Below are 15232 nucleotides of genomic sequence, written 5' to 3'. Positions count from 1 at the left end.
CGGCGAAGTTAAAGTCGTCGATGGTGGCGGTAAATCACACCTCGAAAAATAAATCGACCGCCGCGGCCACAAGGCCGCAACGCGACGCCCCCGCTAGAAAACGAGGGAAAATTCAGCGCGTTCTCTTCTTTTTTTTTTTTAAGGAAAAAAGTTTTGAAGGCTGCGCGACAACAATAAACAGAAAATAGCGAAGATTCGCGGCCAACGCGACGGTTTTCCGGGGCTGACTAAGAGAGAGCGGCGACGCAGACTCTCTCCAGCGCGGAAAAGAAAAGGACTGGCGGGAACGGTCGCGCACAGGCGGGAAGACGGACCGCGCATGCGCGGTGGGGTGCCCTGCGTGCAGACCGCCCGCGAAGCTTCTTCCGGTTGGTGGGGGCTGCGCGGACGTCACCAGTCGTGAGAACAAGCAGCCTGCTTGTCCTCGGAGAATGAGCACTAACTAGTACACGAACAACTCGTTAAGCATATTCTATAACGCACTGCGCTTAACTTCCAGCATGTGTAGCCAAAAAGGGGCATGGTTATGAATGGGAAAATAGACATTTTGTGGGAAAGCCAAAATTACACACGTAGTTATGAATATGGCCAATACACCTAAATCTATGCACCGGGATTTCCGCCATGTTTTCTTTGGTGTAAATGGACGCACATAGTTTTAGACGCTAGAATATCAACTAAGTGTATTCTATATACCACTTCCTAAATCTAGGCACCGCTTATAGAATACGCATAGGTGAAAATGTTTTCTGCACGGATTTTTTAGGGCGCCATATACAGAATCACCCCATACGCTTGTGCACATTATATGTGTGAAAATGCAGTACTTGGTTTTATTTTGGCACCGTTAACTTTCATAAGGCTAATTTTCCCTAACAGTGCTGATCACAGCAGGTGTCTTATTGCATCACAAAGTAGAACAGCAAACGATATATGGCCAGACAGGAAAATACACAAATTACACAATAGGTATTTTAACCTCAGCTTCAACAGATGCTTCTGAAAGCAATACATCAATGAAAATTACCTGGGAATGGTATATTCATGTCAGCATGCAAGCATTTCTATGAGTTGTGCGTCTTTGAGCCTGGTGCAGCACACATATCTAAAATCTGCAAAGGTAAACACAAAAGCTTATTTAGTCATTATAGATAAATTTCAATTGTACCGATGATGTTCTTCCATTCTGTTCAGTACTATTATTTGTTCACAGAATATATTTCACTATAAGTTACAGCAATTATATATTAAAAAAAAATTTCTGCTACACAATTTCATGACTTCTTTATCACAGCAGAAAGGATTCATAGGCCTATCCTGCTACCCATTTGTCTGGGGCTATAAATTTGAAGGCCTATAAAGAGCAAACTGTACTATGAATGCAAGGAGTTCAGAATTCACACCAACAGCCAGCCAGCACAACCACCTCACTTTTTTTTCCCGTTTAAATCTATTAATTAATTTATATTTAACAAGCATTCTACTTGTACAGAAATATAGCATTAATATAAACCAAGGAAAAAAAAAGTATCATACATTATTATTCATGACATAATATTTATATATATATATTCAACGTTTCCTTAGACCACTATTCAGGGACATAGTCAAAACTTGAGAAGAATTATTTGTGGATTAACTTAGCATATAAGGCGGCTACACATGGTGGCTTCGCATAATTCTTATATTATCTCAGTTGTTTAGTATCTAGAAAAGATTTCAACTGTTCTGGTACAAAAAAAAGAATATTTAGCCTCAGCAAAACGGACCAAACATTTACAAGGGTATGCGAGGAAAATGTCCCTCCCAATTAAAGGACTTCTTGTTTCATTTTCAGAAAATCTTTCCTCCTATCTTGGGTCTGTCGGGTTACATCGGGATAAATCCAGATTTTCTCCCCATAAAAAAGGGGTCTTTGGTAATTTAAAATCTCAAGATCGCATTTTAAATCCTGTTTCAAACAATTAGCAAAGTGGTTCTGATGGTTATTATTTCAATTGATTGCTCCAGAAAAGCAGAAATATTATCATCATCAATATTAGGCTGTTCATTACGTGTCATGTTGTCCTCTTTCATACCTGGTTTTTTCTGTATATAATATAGTTTTGTTATAGGAGGAATAGCTTCTTTAGGCCTTTTTAGATTTTCAATCAGGAAACAACCACCTGACTTATATGACAACACAGTGTGATATTTCTTAAATCACTAATTTCTGCTTTTAGAGCTCCAGGGATTCACACTGGTATGTGATGCTTAAAGATATAAAATATCCATGTTTTGCTCAAACTATGTCTTTTTCTATTAGAGTACTTTTAAAAGATAGTGCTCTCTGAAAGTTTCAAACCTATTTTTCATATTCTGCCGTCAAAACAATGCAATTCACCAACACATAAAAGTAGGCGTGTGTTTTACTCAACTATACAGAATACTCTATACCAGTGATTTTCAACCTTTCTCACTTCACGGCACACTTCACTGGAAACTAACCCATACCCGCCTGTCCCCGCTAAGATCCATTCCAACCCCACATGTAATCTCCTCCATCCCTACCCATACTTGTAACCTTCAGAAGTAGTTAATTCATTTAATTACGCAACTTGGAAAGAAAATAAGATGATACCTTTTTATGGACATAACTTAATACATTTCTTGATTAGCTTTCGAAGGTTGCCCTTCTTCGTCAGATCGGAAATAAGCAAATGTGCTAGCTGACAGTGTATATAAGTGAAACATTCAAGCATTACTATGACAGTCTGACAGGATGGGAGGATGGGGGTGGGTAGGAGGTATGCATGGGGACATCAAAGCATATCATTGATATTCTAACAGGATGGGTGTGGATAGGTGAGGGGTGGGGTGATCAACAGAGGAATACAGCTTTATCCTATATAATAATTCTCACCTCCAACAGGATGTGCTTGGGGACCGTGCCTGCCGGAAGTGGTCTTCTAGGCAGGCATGCACTGACCTCAGTGACATCAGTGACAGACAATTTGGCAAGCAAAACAATCTGAGTGCTGGCCATTAGGACAAAGTTTAAATACAGCCCATCTATGCCCAAACACAATAGTTCAACTGAACACTCTTGGATAAAGAATCAAGCTGTTGTCTAAAGTGAACCTGAAGAAATGGGCTAAACATGTCAGAGTTGCTAAAAGAGCTCCAGGATAAAATTCAAAGGCACATATTGGGAAAAGGCTTATAAGAAAGCATCTACCACCAAAATGAGAGCTTCCCAAACTATAGGTGTGGCCCAAATGGGATTGCAAAACCCACATTTAGGGTCCCAACCTGGACAGGTCCTTCATAAATCATAGGGCCACAGTGCCTTGAGGTCATGCAATTTACGCAATTGTGCAAATGGGACTGCAGCCATAGAAAGATTGATCAGCAAGGGTCAAAATACTGTCTCAGTCAGATAGTCCCTCCAAAGTCAGTAGCCATGGGTTAAGCAAACTGTTGAGGAAAGTCACTGTAAAATGCTATGTGATTATTTCTGTTCTCAAGGTTTCTGAAACATGAATTGTAAAAGATAAATATAAAATAAACACGTGGATGCCCCTCTTTAATGGGACTAGTCACATCACATCTGGATTTCTGAAAGCTGTTTTTCAAAACTTATTGTGTCCCTGGTGCAGGCAACTATCCAACATATGATAATTTGTGGTAGTTTGTCTTAAAAAATAAATACATACATACAATTTGCTGTTTCATGAAAAAAAATATTTTAACCTTTCTGTCTGCTCCTTTTCTGTTAGCCCTTAGGCTCCCCTTACAATGCTTTTGTTTTGGTATTCTAAGTCTTTCACATCTCTGTTGAGGAAAGAAACGTTACACAACTCTTTTTATTTATTTTAAAAATTTATAGACCATCTATAACTAGTTAGTATCCACAAAAATATTCTTAATAGACAAAAATGTACACAATAAAAATAAAACAGTATTAACTTATTACTCCACACGGAAAACATGCCCATGTATGTTCAAAAAAATGCAGTCACAAATAAAGTACATAAGTATTGCCATACTAGAACAGAACGAAGGTCCATCAAGCCCAGTATCCTGTTTCCAACAGTGGCCATCCAGGTCACAAATACCAGGCAAGATCCAAAAAAGTACAAAACATTTTATGCTGCTTATCTCAGAAATAAGCAGTGGAATTTCCCCAAATCATTTAATAATGGTCTATGGACTTTCCTTTAGGAAGCAGTCCAAACCTTTTTTAAACCCACTAAGCTAACCACCTTTACCACATTCTCTGGCAATGAATTCCAGAGTTAATTACATGTTGAGTGCAAAAACATTTTTTCTGATTCGTATTAAATTTACTACTTTGTAGCTTCATCGAATGGCCCTTAGTCTAGTATTTTTGGAAAGAGTAAACAGACCGCGTCACATCTACACTTTCCACTCCACTCATTATTTTATAGACCTCTATCATATCACCCCTCAGCCGTCTTTTCTCCAAGCTGAAAAGCCCTAGCCGCTGTAGCCTTTCCTCATAGGGAAGTCGGCCCAACCCCTTTATCATTTTTGTTGGCCTTCTCTGCACCTTTTCAAATTCCACTAAATCTTTTTTGAGATGCGGCGACCAGAAATGAATACAATACTCGAGGTGCGGTCGCACCATGGAGTGATACAAAGGCATTATAACATCCTCATTTGTGTTTTCCATTCCTTTCCTAATAATACCTAACATTCCACTTGCTTCTTAGCCGCAGCAGCACACTGAGCAGAAGGTTTCAACATATCAACGACGACACCTACATCCCTTTCTTGGTCTGTGACTCCTAACGTAGAACCTTGCATGACGTAGCTATAATTTGGGTTCCTCTTTCCCACATTCCCTCTTTTCCACTTTGCACTTGCTCACATTAAAACGTCATCTGCTATTTAGACGCCCAGTCTCCCAGTCTCGTAAGGTCCTCTTGTAATTTTTCACAATCCTCTTGCGATTTAATGACTTTGAATAACTTTGTGTCATCAGCAAATTTAATTACCTCACTAGTTACTCCCATCTCTAGGTCATTTATAAATATGTTAAAAAGCAGCAGTCCCAGCACAGACCCCTGGGGAACCCCATTAACTACCCTTCTCCATTGAGATTACTGACCATTTAACCCTACTCTCTGTTTTCTATCTTTTAACCAGTTTTTAATCCACAATAGGACACTACCTCCTATCCCATGACTCTCCAATTTCCTCTGGAGTCTTTCATGAGGTACTTTGTCAAACTCCTTTTGAAAATCCAGATACACAATATCAACCAGTTCACCTTTATCCTCATGTTTGTTCACCCCTTCAAAGAAATGTAATAGGCAAGATTTCCCTTCACTAAATCCACACTTTTGAATAGTCTCTGTAATTTTGTTCTTTATAATAGTCTCTGTAATTTTGTTCTTTATAATAGTCTCTACCATTTTGCCCGGCACCGACGTCAGACTCGCCGGTCTATAATTTCCCGGATCTCCTCTGGAACCTTTTTAAAATATCGGTGTTACATTGGCCACCCTCCAATCTTCCGGTACCACGCTCGATCTTAAGGATAAATTACAAATCACTAACAGTAGCTCTGCCAGCTCATTTTTTAGTTCTATCAGTAACCTGGGATGAATACCATCCGGTCCAGGAGATTTGCTACTCTTCAGTTTGCAGAACTGCTCCATTACGTCTTCCAGGTTTACAGATATTCATTCAGTTTTTCCGACTTGTCAGCCTCGAATACCCTGTCCGCATCGGTATCCCTCCCAAATCTTCCTCATTGAAGACAGAGGCAAAGAAATCATTTAGTTTTTCTGCTATTTCTTTGTCTTCCTTGATCGCCCCTTTTACACCCCAGTCATCCAGCGGGCCAACTGATTCTTTTGCTGGCTTCCTGCTTTTAATTTATCTAAAAAAAAATTTTTACTATCAGTTTTTGCCTCTAGCGACATCTTTCTTTCAAAATCCCTCTTTGCCTTTCTTATGAGCGCTTTGCATCTGACTTGACATTCCTTATGCCACTTATTATTTCTTCATTCGGTTTCTTCTTCCATTTTCTGAAGGATTCCTTTTTAGCTCCAATAGCCTCCTTTACCTCATTTTTTTAACCACGCCGGCCGTCGTTTAGTTTTCCGTCCTCCGTTTCTGATACGTGGAATATGTTTGGCATGGGCCTCCAGGACGGTGTTTTTGAACAGCATCCACGCCTGTTGTAGGTTTCTAACCCTCTCAGTCGCTCCTCTTAAGTTTTTTTTAACCCTTCTTCTCATTTTATCATAGCTTCCTTTTTTAAAGTTAAACGCTAACATATTTGACTTCCTATGTTTACCTTTTTGAAAGCAAATTTCAAAGGCGATCATGTTATGATCACTGTTGTCAAGAGGCCCCCAGACCATTACCTCCACAAATTACTAAGTCTAGAATTTTTCCTTCTCTCGTCGGATACTGTACCAGCTGTTCCATAAAGCTGTCCTTTATTTCATCAAGGAAGTTTACCTCCCTAGCGTGCCCTGATGTTAAATTAACCCAGTCTGTACGGGGCAATTAAAATTACAATAATCCCAAAACAATTCTACAATTAACTATGAGTGTTCAAGGGTAGATGGAAATCAATTGAAAAAAAGGTGGAGAAAAAAAAAAGACCTCAGTGAAAACCGGATACACCTCTTTGTAAAGGACACACCTTTTAAATAGAGAGGGAACCTCTTAATCATTAGTCTTTTAAAAAAAGATTTAGAGAGAAAACAGATATATACGCTGGAATTGTTTGGGCATGCAGTATGCTGGCTCCGGTACATCGACGACATTTTATGATATGGGATGGTATGGAGTTTCAGTTGATGCAATTTGTGGAGAAATTAAATGCCTGTCATGACAGTATCAATTTGAAGCGCAACATAGCTGCACTGGCATTGCCTTCTTAGATATATGGGTGGAAGTTCGGAACGAGAAGTTGGAGACATCTATTTATACAAAACCTACAGATAGAAATACCACCTACAATTTAAGAGTATGCATCCAGATCATTGTAGATCCAACATACCCTTTGCTCAATTTCTTAGATATAGGCGTATCTGCTCCACTCGAGACCAGTTTTATCAGCATGCAAATAAGCTGGAGAGGAAATTGTTAGATAGAGGTTATCCCAATAAGCTGGTATCTTCTGCAAAAAAGAGAGCATATTACAATCATAGAGAGTGGTTGCTTCAACCGAAAGTGGAATCACAATCAGAGGAAGAGATATTGACATGTGACAAAATTTAACTCACATTCGAAAATTATGTCCAAGATTGTAAAAAAACATTTACCCTTTTTACAGGTCCACCCTTGCCTTCAAAATTTGAGGATCTTATTTGCATATCAAAGGAACAACAATCTAAGTGATATCCTATGCCCTGCAGACATTTGGAATAGACAACGCATGGGTTACACTCACGAAGGCATGCATAGTAGTTGTGGGAAATGTTCTGTTTGTGTGAACATGATGACAACGAAAGAATTATTGATCAGAATACCGGAAAGGTGTATGCTTGCCGTGCTATCACCAATTGTACTTCAATAAATGTGATATATGTTATCACTTGCCCGTGCGGATTGAATTATGTCGGGCAGACTTCAAGGGCGTTGAAGACTAGACTTATTGAACATAGACATTGCATACAGTCAAACAAAATGCATGAACCTATGGTGACTCATTGTGTATACAAGCAGCATGACTTTTCAGAATTGAAATGCATGGTAATACAGCAGATTCAAGTTACGGAGAGAAGGGGAGACATCAGAAATGTGTTGAGAAGAAAGGAGCAGAGGTGGATTTTCACATTACAAACTGTCATACCGAAAGGTCTAAATATATCCATTGAATGGAAAGCGTTCCTGTGAACATACGTCATAGGTACGGAATGACGTCACACGCTGTGTATTTAATCTGGAAGTTTCAACTAAGACGCCGACCGCCATTTCTATGTAGAAGCCAGAGGACAGTATGCTGGCGAGTCAATTGCTCTTGGAGGTGTTGAACTAACATATTTTCCCCTGAAGCAGCCGGACAGTGGCGAAACAGGGTTTCCCTGTCGGGAATCATTAAAAGATAAGATAAAGATAAAGAGAAACAAAAGAAAATACTTCGTGAAGTTTCATAGATGGAAATAATCACCGTCCAAGATAAGTAATCTTTAAGCTTTGGACTTTTTTGATATGAAGCATTGCGTGTCCGCCCTGAATGAATGTTTATAAGGGTGAGATGGCATTATGAATATGAAAGTTAATGAAGTGGAGTTTTTTTAAAAGACTAATGATTAAGAGGTTCCCTCTCTATTTAAAAGGTGTGTCCTTTACAAAGAGGTGTATCCGGTTTTCACTGAGGTCTTTTTTTTCTCCTCTTTTTCAATTGATTTCCATCTACCCTTGAACACTCAGTTAATTGTAGAATTGTTTGGGGATTATTGTGGATTTAGTATTCTACCTATTCCGATATTTTAGAGGTAATTAAAATCACCCATTATTATTGCATTGCCTACTTTATTAGCGTCACTAATTTGCTTTAACATGACTGCATCCGTCTGCTCATCCTGGTCGGGCAGACGGTAGTACACCCATGTCACTGTCCTTTTCCCCTTAACACTTGGAATTTCGATCCACAATGATTCCAAGGGGTCTTTTGTTTCCTGCAGAATTTTCAATCTATTTGATTCAAGGCTCTCGTTAATATACAGTGCTACTCCTCCCCCTAATCCGGTCCACCCTATCACATAATATAATTTGTACCCTGGTATGACAGTGTCCCACTGGCTAGCCTCCTTCCACCAGGTCTCAGAGATGCCTATTATGTCCAATTCTTCTTTCAGTGCAATATATTCAAATTCTCCCATCTTATGTCTTAGGCTCCTAGCATTTGCATATAGATACTTCAAGCTAGGCTTGTTATTCCTTATTACAGCATGTTGATTCATGGACAGTACTAATTTGCTATCTTTCATCCGGTTTTTGTTTATTTATGGACATTGAATCCACTAGTCTCTTTTTCATACTCACTATCAATAAACCCTGTCATCTCAGTTTGGGCGATATCTTTGCAAGATACCTTATTCCGAACCATACGCTTTTGTGCGACTGTAGGCCTTCCCCCCGTTCCTGGTTGAAAAGTTGCTCTCTCTCTTTTTTAAATGTTGATGCCTGCAGCCCGGTCCCATCCTGGTTAAGGTGGAGCCCATCCTTTCGGAATAGGTTCCCCCTTCCCCAGAATGTTACCCAGTTCATGACAAAGCTAAAACCCTCCTCCTTGCACCATTGTCTCATCCACGCATTAAGACTCCGGAGGTCTGCCTGTCTCTTGGGCCCTGTGCATGGAACGGGAAGTATTTCAGAAAATGCCACCCTAGAGGATCTGGATTTGAGCTTTCTTCCTAAAAGTCTAAATTGGCTTCTGGAACCTCTCTCCCACGTTTTCCTACTTTATTGGTACCCACATGTACCAAGACAGCCGGCTCCTACCCAGCACTATCTAAAATCCCATCTAGGTGATGCGTGAGGTCCGCCACCTTCGCACTAGGCAGGCAAGTCACCAGGCGATCCTCCCGTTCACCAGCCACCCAGCTATCTATATGCCTAATGATTGAATCACCAACCACAACAGCTGTCGTATCCTTTCCTTCCCGGGCAGTACCTGGAGACATATCCCTGGTGCGGGAGGTTAGTCCATTCCCAGGTGTGCAGGTCCTGGCTACAGGAGTACTTCTGGGAGTCCTCCCTCCTCCAAGGCAACACAGAGGCTACCTGAATGCAAGTGGGACCTCTCTACAACATCCCTGTAGGTCTCGTCTACATATTTCTCTATCTCCCTCATCTCTACCAAGTCTGCTACTCTAGCCTTGAGAGAACGAACACGCTCTCTGAGGTCTAGCAACTTGAAACAAAGTCAAGCAAAAAAGATCGGAGCAGCTTGACTTTGTTTCAAGTATTATTAAACGCTACAGTATAAAAAAGAGACACACATATTTCCTCTACAATTGGATAGAATTAAAAATCAACACAGGGTGAGAAGACTCCTGACGCAGGCCTGTCCGGCCAAAACACAGCTGTGTCGAGTCCCTTTCTCCTTGCTATCCTTTGGCTAATAAAGTTTTAATTTTTTAAAAAGAAGTGTCGTCTTTTTTATGTTTTTACTTTTTAAAGTATTCATATTTTTTAAATACAAATTTGATATATTCTGTTTTTAATTTATTTTTGTTCCTGTTAGTCATCTTCGCTATTTTATTTGCTAAACACTGCACTGGTAACTCTGAGGAACATAACCAGAGTCCAGCAGAGTGAGCTGCCTTGCTGAGAGACAGCAGTGCACACAGTGGCCCTGCAGGAGCAGGCCACAGGAGAACATTCTTGCATCTAAGGCTAGCTTTGTGTTTACCTTCTCCTCCACCTAAGAAATGAACAGGACCCCCCTACTTGACACCTTTAATCAATATTTTTGTTCACCTTAACCCGCTGTGTGAATTTGTTTTATCCAGGCTCTGGGCCTGCCCTTATGCGCATTACCACACCCAGTTTAAACTTGCTAGTACAAAAATCCTTTTTCCCTTTAGCCAGTTAAAGCATTCAAATTATTCACTTTAAGAAAGTTAATTCAGACCAACAATTGTATGATTTAGACTTCAAATATGAAAACTCCTATTCAGTAAACCAGAACAGAATTCGTGCTTATCTGAAATCGTTGCAATTCTTTCAAAAAAGAACTGTGAAAGAGGTTCGCAGCCCAAACTGGAAAAATGGCAAAAAAAAACCCTGAGGAGATTACAGCAAAGTCTTAACCACCCTAAAGAACTCATGTGGTTAGCCACCCTAATAGTCATAAGTAATTCACGATAAAAAAAATTACAATAGAAGAAAAACAGTGCATTTCAGAAGACTTCAATAATGAGGAGGAGGATATTGAGAGGAGTAGAACTATTCCTCAAAAGAAACAGGAAAAAAAAAAGGAAAAATCATAGGGACACATTATAAATAATAAAAATCTGACTAGAAGGTAAGAGACAGGCACAATTTATTTGTTCCATTTGTACCCCACATTTTCCCACCAATTTGCAGGCTCAATGTGGCTTACATAATACCGTAAAGGCGTTCGCCAGTCGGTTGATAACAAATACAAGGTTGTATTGTGGTCGAATGAGGTAGGTGTGTGTCAGGCACTGTGAAGGTCGAAGGGAATGGAGACTGTATATTGTCCAGTACGATCATTGGTTGTGCTGTGTTGCTGGGTGTGGGGATTTACATTGGATCGGTGGGGTAAGCCTTTTTGAAGAGGTTGGTTTTTAGTGATTTTTTTAAGTTTAGATGGTCATGGATTATTTTTACAGCTTTTGGGAGTCCATTCCATAGTTTTGCACTTACATAGGAGAAGCTGGATGCGTAAGTTGTTTTGTATTTAAGTCCTTTGCAATTTGGGTTGTGTAGGTGTAGGTATGATCATGATGATCTGATTCGATTTCTGGTTGGTAGATCTATGAGGTCTGTCATTTATCCTGGGACTACGCTGTAGATAATTTTGTGGACAAAGGTGAAGATTTTGAAGATGATCTGTTCTTTGATTGGGAGCCAGTGTAGCTTTTCTCGGAGGGGTTTAGCACTTTCGAAGCGTGATTTACCAAATATCAGCCTGGCAGCTGTGTTTTGGGCGGTCTGGAGTTTTTTTTTGCGAGTTGTTTTACATCCCGCACAGATTGTGTTGCAGTAATCTGCATGGCTTAGGACCATGGATTGTATTAGGTTTCAAAAGATTTCCCTCGGGAAGAAAACGTTTAAGTTTCCACATTGAATAGAACATTTTCTTTATTACGGAGTTTACTTGGCTCTAAAGGGTAAGGTTGCGATCAATTGTGACGCCAAGTATTTTTAGACTGTCTGAGGTAGGGAGGGTGTGTTCTAGGGTGTTTATGGTTGTGGGTTTGTACTTGTTATGTTGAGATGAGAGGATGAGGCAGTGTGTTTTTTCAGTGTTCAGTTTGTTGAAATGAATTTGCCCAGGAGACGTAGCATCAGAAAAATATTTTCATCAACATTAGCATGACATTATAAGGAACTGAAAAAAAAAGTAGACCGTAAGGCAAGAAAATTAAAAAAAAAAGAAAAAAGCAACCCTTACATCTAATTTGTGTAGCCCTGAAGAAAACTCAGGAAAAACAAGAACATGACAGCCAAGAAAAGTCTCTTATGATAAAAATATAGACTTAATATCCAATTCTTATCAGGGGAAGGGAAAGAGCCAAGATTGTGGCAGATACCAAATGCTCTGTGCTATGGGAAAATTAGGTTCTTACCTTGGTAATTTTCTTTCCTTTAGTCATAGCAGATGAATCCATTACGAGTGGGTTGTGTCCATCGACCAGCAGGGAGAGATAGAGAGCACTGAAAAACCATAGTGCCTCATGGCCAGCTAGCTCCATCTGCCTCTTCAGTATTTGAAGCTTCCAAAGCAGAGTAACACGCAAAGCATAACAAGTTGTAGCAGATGGGACTGGAACAGGCTGGAGCAGAGGGAGCAGAGCAGCAGCAGCAGGGCTGGAGCAAGCTGGAGCAGGCAGGATCAGGCGGACTGGAACAGATGGACTGGAACAGGCTGGAGCAGAGGAGAGCTGAGCAGCAGGAATGGAGCAAGCTGGAACTGGATCAGGCGGGACTGGAACAAGCTGGAGCAGAGGAGAGATGAGTAAGCGGGGAGAGACGGAACAAGATGGAGCAGATGGGCTGGAACGGAGGGATCAGGGATAGAGCAAGCTGGAGCAGATGGGCTGAACGAGCTGGATCAGGCGGACTAGAGCAACTGGAGCAGATTGGCTGGAACGAGCTGGATCAGGCGGACTCGAGCAAGCTGGATCAGGCGGACTAGAACGAGCTGGAACAGATGGACTGGAGCAGAGGAGAGTCCGGGCAGTGGGACGGAACAAGCTGGAAACGGGCTGGGGCCGAAGAGAGCGGAGCAACCGGACGGAACACGCTGGGCCAAGACGGATTGGAGGAGCCGGGGCAGTAGGACCGGAACAAGCTGGAAACCAGGCTGGGACAGGCAAGACGGATTGGAACAGGGATGTGGTAGTAAAGCCTTGAACCAGAGGCTTATTAGGTCCATTAGGAGCAGGGATGTGGTAGTAAAAGCCTCTGCCAGAAGCTCATTAGGTCCAGTTCAGGCATAGACAGCAAAGTTGCGAGGGCCTCATATCAGCCTTCCTGGCCTGTCTCTCCTTTGGACGATGCTGCAGCGTGGTTGGGCCCGGTCAGACAAGGTGTTCTGAATCGCCCAGGTCTCGTCGCCTTCAACACCGGAGTCCAAGGCATCTGCATCGACCTTCCGCTAGTGCTGTGTCGGGCGGGGCGCTTTCGAATCGTTGGTCGGGGCAACCCTCTCGTCAGCAGCGTGATCAGGTCCACTGATTGGCCTCACGGCCAGGCCTGGTCAGCAAATGGTGCCGAGCTTGGACTTCGGTGTTGCCGAAGGCGCAGAGTGTTATGGCTCACCTCCGCTGCAACTTCGTTTCCGTTTCTCGGTCCGGTCACAATGGTCTCTCCTCACATCCACCGCAAAGCGTCCCGGATCTGTGGCCAGTGAATCCGCACCCGGGCTGTTCCGGCCAGGGAGTGCAGCGGCAATGCACAGAAACTTCGGGCTCAGTCAATGCGGTGACTATAAGCAAGGTTGTTGCTTGCCTGGCCCTTCTCGCAAGGGATCCCTTGCCCGGGGGTTGTCTGGAGGGTTCGGGCTGCGGCAGAGAGGCAGTGGGAGCACTGGGACGACCGGTTATCGATTGTGCCCAGCAGAGCTCCTCACAGTGCGTCCTCTCAGTCGGCCATCTTGACAACAGCTACATTATTAGTGTCCATGGTGTTTGAACAAGATGTGAACTCTATTATGAAACAATATTTTAGGCATTCTTAATCTTTTTGGGAGGTCTAAAATAGGATATATCTGGATGTTGCAAAGATTACCCCAAGAAAGGAGAAAATCTTTTCTTGCAATGCGGCAAGACGCGAGAGACTTGGGTTCATCTTTTTTTTGTTAGCATTTTCATGCAAATGCATAATTTTATATGTCAATCGAACCATGTTTTCTTTACCCTTGAACAGCTGCGCTCCCCTCTTGGACTTGAAAAAGATCTGGATATTTTCTGTTAAGCCTTGCATTCTGATTTGTCGCTTTTATTTTCTACTCCTGTATTTCTTACGGGTCTCTCTCCACTTATTATTGTGGTCTAAGGAAGATTACTATACACTTCTGATTAGGTTTGTCTACAGTGTTATTAAATCTGTATTTCAGTTTCAAGAGAAATCTTGTAAATATATCAATAAATTCATAAATAAACAAACTCCATCCAATTCTTATATGGTTCAAAGGCAAACATTATCATCAAAGTTGCCTGAGAAGATAAGTTTTGAGAATGTTCCAGAAAGTTTAATCAAGCACAAATTATTTACAAACAAATCAGTTCTCTGGTCCTTTTTGTTTTCTTGTCCTCCAGGATAAATATAAGCAGCACATAATGGGGAAGGTTGGGAACACCTGCTTGTCTAGGCTACAGATAAGCAGCCCTGAAGGCTAAGTAGAATCCTGGTTCTAAGGAAGGCAAGCTCGCCAAAGGCTTTCCACCTTGCAGTTCTACAGAGATCAGTACTGATTCCCACTTTATCATTTATTTTCATCCACTTACTGAGGTTATTTATTCTTGCAGGATACAACTTCAACTTTAAGCTGATGCTATCTAGATTTATTGTCCCCTATCCAAGGATTTTGAGCAATCTGAAAGGGATGTAAATGTTTGGGAATAATATTGTTATGGAGGAACACAAATAAGCTGAAAATGAATCCTGGGAAAAAAAAAAAAAAAAAAGAGGTTTTATAGGTTATCAGGATCCTATTACAAGATGTGAAGTTACAAATGGGCTACTCTCTATGAAACCTATGTTACACTTACCATAAAGCGAAAGCTACATACCTGTAGAAGGTATTCTCCGAGGACAGCAGGCTGATTGTTCTCACATGTGGGTGACGTCCACGGCAGCCCCTCCGATCGGAGATCTTCACTAGCAAAAGCGTTTGCTAGCCCTCGCGTGTGCATGCACAGTGCGGATGCGCGACCGTCTTCCTGCCCAAACGCGAGCGTGCTCGTCAGTCAAGTAAATAGCAAAGACAAAGAAAGACACAACTCCAAAGGGGAGGCGGGCGGGTTGGTGAGAATAATCAGCCTGCTGTCCTCAGAGAATACCT

At 41.5% G+C, this 15232-nt stretch overlaps 1 protein-coding gene across 1 annotated transcript in view; it reads right to left on the bottom strand.

Moving 5' to 3' along the window:
- Positions 1-1064: 1064 nt before the first annotated feature.
- Positions 1065-15232, bottom strand: part of LOC115480169 (tRNA (cytosine(34)-C(5))-methyltransferase-like) — a 70131-nt gene continuing 55963 nt past the window's right edge. The window contains exon 6 of the mRNA XM_030218691.1: positions 1065-1112. Within this exon, the coding sequence (XP_030074551.1) occupies positions 1065-1112 (48 nt within the window). The remainder of the gene's footprint in view (positions 1113-15232) is intronic.

This window comes from Microcaecilia unicolor, chromosome 1 (assembly GCF_901765095.1).
Source record: "Microcaecilia unicolor chromosome 1, aMicUni1.1, whole genome shotgun sequence".
NCBI classification, from domain to species: domain Eukaryota; kingdom Metazoa; phylum Chordata; class Amphibia; order Gymnophiona; family Siphonopidae; genus Microcaecilia; species Microcaecilia unicolor.
The sequence above is the reverse complement of the archived record's forward strand: the minus strand, read 5'-3'. Positions and strand labels throughout refer to the sequence as shown.